We start from the raw sequence: 7741 nt of genomic DNA, 5'->3' as shown, positions 1-7741 counted from the left end.
TGGCGTGGGGCCGGCTCATCCCTGCGGCCCAGGCAGCGCATTTCTCCGCGCTGGTTCAGGGGTAAATGATGCTGGTCTTCACAGGTGACTCACCTACGCAAGCCTGTAGCCGCCCCCCACCCCCCACAGGAGATTATGTGCTTGTGTGTGGCAGCGGTGCTTCCCGGTTCTTCCCGGCATTATGCTGCCGGTGCGAACATGGGCGAGGAAATGAGGCGGATCGCTTTTCGCGGCGCTTCTACCTCTGGGGCGTCCCGGGGTTAGAGGATGATGATGTGACGTTAATATATTGTTTTACATTGTATGTGTCACGTCATCATAATTCAGTCTCTTGTGCCGCCCTCTCGACGTTTTTCACCCTAGGCAACCGCCTATGTCGCCTGTACCAGGAGTCGCCCCTGAAATAAAGTTATTATAATCATTTTTAGAAGTTGTATTATTTTAACTAATAAGCCTCCCAGCTCCTTCTCTTTTCATGCTTGGATGATGACGTACCTTAGAGTTTAGTCTGTTCAAGTCCACGCAGCGAAGAACCAGTGACAGAGGCTTGGGACTCACTCTTCAATAAACCTCAGACACCTCTTACAGTGATATTCTGTAAGAGGCAGTGGCCTGGGTGGGTGGGGTGAGTCTGTTGTTGTTGTTGTTGTTGTTTTTGTTGCTTCTTTTAAATGATTTTTAAGATGTATGTTAAGTATCTATCTATCTATATTTTGTGTGCATTTATGTTTGCATTTCCAAATATATTATTATTACTGATGAAAAAAGGTTGATCTATCTTGACAGTTTTATCAGCAGATCATGTTTTGAATGACAAATTTGAATTTGCAAAGTAGCTGGTGACTTCAGTTGTCTGATAAATGTCGTGGAATAAAATAGTATGTTCCTCCTCGAAGGTGGCAGAGTACAAGTAAAACATATTGATATAAATAACAGTATAAGTAAAGTATATAATGCAGAAAAATGCCACCAAAACAAATAACTACAATTATCGCCTCTGACCGTTGACCATCAAAATCTAACCAGTTCATCTGTGTCAAACTAGACATTTGAAGAAATTTTCTGAAAGGTATTCTTGAGATGTCCCGTACACAAGAATGCGACAAACTCACAACCCCAAAAACTTGCCTCTGGTCAAATAAAGACCCTACAGGCCTGCACCGTTTGGCCCTCAAAATCAATTGAGACTTATATATAAGATACAGAATAAAATTGTAATAATAATTTATTAGAAGACATGAAACTGAGAAGCAAATCTGCTCATTTTCTTCCAGTTGTTTTTATTGGACAGTTCACCTTCCTATCATTTTAGTTTTTTACACAGCAACATGAAAACCTTCCCACTTCAGTTACTACCATTAGTACAAAATCTATACAAAAGGATAATTTCTCAGACTGTTTGAGACAGTGTGTGTGTGAGAGAGTTGGGGAACAGCAGTGCAGAGATATAGACATCAGAAATGAGTAACCAGGTTGTGTGCAACAACAAAGAGTAAACCTAGAGAGTGTGTACCAAGTGAGCGGAAGCTTTGCTGCTACTGGAATGCTCTTACTTTACATCAGAGTTTAAGAATAGTTGATTTAAACATTATCACAGTATGTGCACTGAAGTGAGAATAGTGTTAATATACAGAACAAAAAAATGTAAGGGATTTTATCATGAAGCACCCCATGTTACCATCCTATGAAGAAGTATATCTTGGAAAAGTCGTCAAACATCTGGTGTTGGTTATTATGCATTCTTCCTCGTCCTTGTTTGAATCAGTAAGGTTTAAATAAGCACAGACTGAATAACCTGCACCATGACGTCTAACCCTGTTGACTCCTTTGAGATCTACATAAAGGAAGAGTCAGACGAACAGGCCTGACGACAAAAGATTAACAAAAACAAGTGACACAGATTAATGAGACAAAACACATGAGGTAAACAAAACATGTACATGGTACCATCCATATAGCAAATATAGCTTTTCATATCACCACAACATTAAACTTCATTAAAACCCAAATTTTTGCCAAATGACAATTTACATGTTTCTGCTGTGAAACAAATTCCCGGTCCTGACAGACATCTTCATTCTTTTCTATTACTATTCCTCATTTAATAACAATAATAATAGTAGTAGCACAAGGAAACAGGGAACAGAACTGTCGTTTTCACACATTCCCTTGCTTTGTAAACAAACAATTGAGAAACCCCATCCCACCCCACCCTACCCCATCCCACGGTATCAGTCACGAGGGTCGATCATCTCAGTCACCAGCCGTGTTCTGATTGGCTTACTGACTCACACTGTCAGGTTCTTTTCTCAGCAGTTTATAACTCATCCTTGAGTTTAGAGTCTGTGCCATCATCCTCCTCCTCCTCCTCTTCCTCCTGCTCTTCCCCCTCCTCCTCTTCTTCCTCCTCCTCCTCTTCATCCTCATCTTTCTCTTCTTCCTCGTCCTCCTCTTCCTTTGCCTCTTCTGTCTTCTTCATTTCGTCCTCCTCCCGGTTCTTTCTGTCGTCCTCCTCTTGGCTTTCCTTCATCTTCTTCTCTGCATCCTGGAGTACACAAAAAGCAGTTTTAAAAAAATGATAAATAAATAATTATTTTTTGTTTAAATTGTCTTTATGCTTTAACCACAAGGTGCTGAACCTAAAAAGTTTGTACACGCATACAAACTAAATCTATATGGGCAGCACATATGTCTACATGCAGTTGGAAAGCTAGTTAAGATGTATGATTTTTGACTTGCCTTTGTTTTTCCCCATGTGTCGTTGCCGACTTCCTCTGCCAGGTTTGGGTCATTGGTGATCAGGAAGTTGTCGAAGATTGTACCAGACTTGACCTTCATAAAATAAAAAGCAAATGTTACGGTCAGGTAGTTTAGGCAACTAAATAAAATTGAAGATACATACAATAAACAAGTTTCCTTAATGTTCATAGCATCTCCATTTTGCTTTATATGAAACTGAAAAATAAATTGCCCTAACTGAAAAAAAACAACAGTTGAGCACAAACTAGAATCAAACAAACACAAAACATTAATAATTTAAGTAACACTTTCCTGTTTCAGAGTGAATATGATTAAACCAAAAGTCATATGCTAGTTTGTTGTTCTTAATTTCATCAAACTGACAATGAAGCAGTTAATAAGAGAATCCGCTTCAGTGTGCTCTTACCTGCCACAAGTCCAGTCCAATCACACCAATGCTGTCATATTTATAGATCTCAGAATCGGCTGTGTACTCGGGGTTGTCAATCTCAGGATGGATCCACTTGCCCTTGTAGGCAGGGTTGCTGATTTCTCTGGGCTTCCACTCTCCCTATGGACAGCACACAGACAGGGAGGAACCTGTTATTATATTGACTATTGGTGATTCCTCTTCAGAGGTATTTACTTTTTTGGTTTTCTTCTCTTTTACATATTTATTCCTCTATTGAATGCATGAATCTGTAGATCAAAATTGATTCCAAAATATTTGTTTATAAATATCTAATTCTATTTTTATTCTAGTTATTTCTCTCTTATTTTTCCCTCACACTATTTTTTAAGGGGTACTTTGACATTTCCATTTGTAGTTCATTTTTCATTTAATGTAAAATAATGCAAAAAATGCCCATTTTCTGTCACAGAGGGGCCCACACTTAGGATTTGGCGCCCTCTATTGGCGCTGCTTTAGGCCACAGCAGTTGAGCATCACCAGTCTCAACTTCCTACTGATGAGTTGTCAGACTTTGATGGAGACCTATAGAGTCGATACGCATTGGTCTGTATATTTGCCCACAGGCTCAAGGAATAAACAGCATTCTAAGCCATTATTTTACATAGATATAACATATATTTGATTGTAATTCATCTGCATGTGTCACGTGGAGTGACCATGTCTGCAATTAAAGTTAGTGAGGGAACATTTAAACTATTGTTATTGCATTTACTGTATGTATTGTCGTATTTTATAACAATGCAATTTAGTTTTGCTGATATTGATACACAGGTGGTGTCCAGAATCACATTTATAGTACTAGTAGTGTGACATAAATCCAATTTTCCAATCGGTCTAATGATGATGAATGATTTTAGTGAAGCTTTGAAGGCACCATATAGAACATATGTTGTAGTAGGTGTATTCATCATTTGCTACTCACCTTATAATCAGGGTTAGTGACCATAGGTGGCTCCCATTCTCCATCCATCTCTTCGTCCCAGTCATCGGGCTTCTTTGCATCAGGATCAGGGATGTTCTCAGGTTGGTCCCAGTCCTAAAAAATAAAATGGTTTTATCCAAAGTAAATGACAAGCAAAGGACAACACTACAGCTTCAGTAGGAATGTGGAAAGTACAGCTAAATCTGTTAGATAAGTGTAGGAGATCAGGTTAAGACTTGCACCCAGTGCTAGTTAGGTGTGTTAAGTGTTTGGACAGTATGTGATCTCAAAAGAGTTGAGATGACTCCAGTGAGCCGTATGAAAAAACATTATATTTGTTATAAGGGTTTGTTTCATAGAAATAAACTGAATTCTGTTTTTTAAGATTAAAATTAATGTTAAGAAGTAGAAGAAAATAGACCCATAAGGATGAAAAATGTATGAAAATCCAAGACAAAGGGAATCCTTGAATGGCGCAATCGGACTGACCTCTGTTTTCTTATCATCAGGGTCGGGAATCTGCTCCCTGTCGTCCCAGTCCTCTGGCTTTTTGGCCTCTGGGTCCTTAACTTTTTTGGGGGGCAGGAAGTCCCAATCTTCCTCCAGATTGCCAGATTCAACCTTCTTATTGTCGATTTTGACTTCGTAGGTGTTGTCAGGGTTGACGATCAACGTGTACAAGTGGCTGTACTCATCATCCTGCAGGGCAGAAGGGAAAAGTTAGCAGCTATTGGGATTGCGTCTTAATGATTTGCCTTGACATGTCTTTGGTTGATTTGGATGAAACAATCATGCATGAGAACTAGTAAACGCTTTTGCCTTTTCCCAGTTAAATATGGACACAACATAATTTACTGATGTCTCACCTTGCATCTGATGTCCTTGTTGATCAAATGGTTCTTGCCTTGGTAGTTGAAGATAACATGAACCTTCTTTGTGCCAGGGCCACAAATATCAGGACCTAAACAAAACCCACAAATAAAAGTGAAAATGTAAAATCTGCTACTTCAGTTAGGAGCTGAAACTAAGCAGAGATGAAAAAATAAATCAATACGGACATGTGTTTAAATTATGACTTGTCTGGGTACACAAAATATATCAAGAGCCTTAAAACTGATGAAACATAAAAAAGATCTTCCCAACCTATTAAGGTGTCTACTCTCACAGATTGGTTATACTGTTCACTGAGGAATAATCACATTAGACAGAGTCTTACAGAGGGAAGTGTCCAAACTTACCAAACATGATGTTGTAGACAGAGTCCCCATGCATGGCCTCCTGGCTGAGGGAGGAGGGGAACAGTTTAATGTAGCCTCCACCACAGTCAATGCTCTGCTCATGTTTAACCGTGAACTGGATGACCAGAGACTGGCCCGTGTTGCTGAAGTCATCAAAACGGGTTGACACGGCGTAGAAGCGGGCGTCCTCACTCGTCTGCAGACCTGCAGCAGAAACAGTGTCACTGCAATGTGTCCGGCGTGAGTAAAAATCCAACATTCGGCACAATACATCCAAGTTGTGTCAGTAGAAGTGTGCAGGTTAGTTTGAATTTGTGAATTTAAACTAGTCTCTTCCCAAGCTGCACAAAAAGAGAGACAGTCTGGGATGACGTCATGTAGAGACAGATACTGGTGCTGCTCTACAGACAGTGAGGAATGAAACCACTCTCAAACTCACTGACTGCAACCCCTGGAGATTTCACTGGGACATGGGCTCATTTTCAGAGTCACAGCTAGAAGCCCTACATGCACAATAAATACATTTGCATAGAACATCTCAAACGATAACGACATGTGAGCCCACAGACTGAATAAACTACAGCACCAAAAACTGTCCATTGAGTCAATCATTGTATTTTGCCTCGATGTCTGATTCAGTAAATGCACATTGTGGCTGTAGTGTCAGTGGAATAACATTATCATGAGCAGCATAGTGGTCCAGTGGTTAGCACCCGGTTGTTGACCAGGACCTTTCTGTGTGGAGTTTTCTATGTTCTCCCAAAAATGTTTGTTTGTCTGTTGGCCCTGCGATACGCTAGCGACCTGTCCAGCGAGTACCAGCCTCTCGCCCAATGTCAATGACATACAGCATCGAGATTTAATGTTACCTCCGTGTTGTTCGACGAGCTACAGTTGCAGTATAAGAAACAGAATTAGGAGAAATGGAAAGTAACATATTGGGAAGTGCCAATCAGATCTGACCAGGGGCGGGGCCAGGGGAAGCTTTTTTATATGAAGTACACAATGTACTTGACAAAGGAACAATTTTCAAAATATATTCAAGCTACAGAGGTGACAGTAATTAAATCTGAACCAGGAATTGTGGATGTAATTGGAGATATAATTGGCCCCTCTGTGTAAATTGTGGCCCCTTTTAGGCCCCGGATTTAGAAAAATCCTAGATCTGCCACCGGTTCTGACAAGATTTAACATCCTTAAAATGGGCTTCAGCCTTATGCTAAAAATAATACATATTGGCACCTAAGATTTATTAGGTAACAAAATGTTGTTTGTCTTACACAGGATCCACCCTGTAAGATTAAGGTTATCATTTCCACTCACCTTTATCCTTCTCTGCATCTCCATAGAACTTCCCTGCCGTCAGGACAAACGCGCCGTAGTCTGTCTTGTGCTTGGATTCCACCCAGCGACTCGTCCAAGAATCTGCACAGACAAGTTTAGGATCAGGTTTAAAAAAAAAAATTCAAAAAAGACTCACAAGTAGCTGCTCATCCTCCACTGATGGTGCATCGGTGCAGGTGCAATGTGGATGTGCATGGATTGTGAGGCTGACTTCACAATCCACACTGTGTTGGGACAATGAAAGTGGTGGTGAAAGAAGGAGGAGGACTGCTAGGTGAAGGAGGGTGAATTAATGAATGAATGACTGACCAGGGCACAGATGAGGAGGAGGGGGATGGGGGAGGAGAGAGAGGGTGTGATGATGGCTGGGGAGGACGGGAGCGAGGGAGGAAGAGGGGTCAAAGATGTAGAGTCGAGATATAAGAATGTAAGAAATTAGGGAAGCAATGCATTAAAAAAAATACAGGTGAAATCCTAACATGACATTTAAATCAATCATTAATTCAGTGAGGCCAACCCAGGAGGAGTCCGCCGGTTCACCACCCACTCACTATAGTAACGTGTCACATATTCATTTAAAACAAAGCACGGGTGAAAGATAAAATCTATTCTTCAGGGTCATGGATCTCACCTCCATCTTCAAATTGCTCCCGGAGATGCACAGTGGACTCGGCCTGGACCGACGCGGCCGACACGGCCAGCAGCAGCAGCAGCGACAGGGCGGTCATACTGACGAGCTGACACCCCGTGGAATACACACAAGCTTCAAACCTCAGCTACAAGCTTCAAGCGGGTCCGTGTGGCGTGCGGCTCCGTCAGACAGTGATGCAGCAGCGGGGAGAAGAAGCGCAGGGATCGGCCACAGCTCGCCTCTCGCCTCGGAACAGATGTCTGCACCTGATTGGACGTCGCCTCCCAGCCTCAACCCGGAAGCGCGGAGGCTCGCGGCCAATGGGAGGAGACCACGCGTTTGCTTGACACACACCCAGGGAAGTGATGATGATGCGCTGCGTGAGAATCAGGAGA

The 7741-nt window shown here is 41.7% G+C and overlaps 1 protein-coding gene across 1 annotated transcript; it reads right to left on the bottom strand.

The window, feature by feature from the left end:
* Positions 1–1260: 1260 nt before the first annotated feature.
* Positions 1261–7598, bottom strand: calr (calreticulin). The gene is made up of 9 exons (XM_061077819.1): positions 7347–7598; positions 6695–6796; positions 5372–5575; positions 5000–5094; positions 4623–4832; positions 4134–4247; positions 3167–3310; positions 2740–2832; positions 1261–2545 (listed from the first exon to the last, which is right to left on the bottom strand). Exons 1-9 carry the CDS (start codon positions 7441–7443, stop codon positions 2318–2320), a joined length of 1287 nt encoding a protein of 428 aa, XP_060933802.1. The 5' UTR covers positions 7444–7598; the 3' UTR covers positions 1261–2317.
* Between the last annotated feature and the right edge of the window lie 143 nt (positions 7599–7741).

Source organism: Limanda limanda, chromosome 9 (genome assembly GCF_963576545.1).
Source record: "Limanda limanda chromosome 9, fLimLim1.1, whole genome shotgun sequence".
NCBI lineage: Eukaryota > Metazoa > Chordata > Actinopteri > Pleuronectiformes > Pleuronectidae > Limanda > Limanda limanda.
The sequence above is the reverse complement of the archived record's forward strand: the minus strand, read 5'-3'. Positions and strand labels throughout refer to the sequence as shown.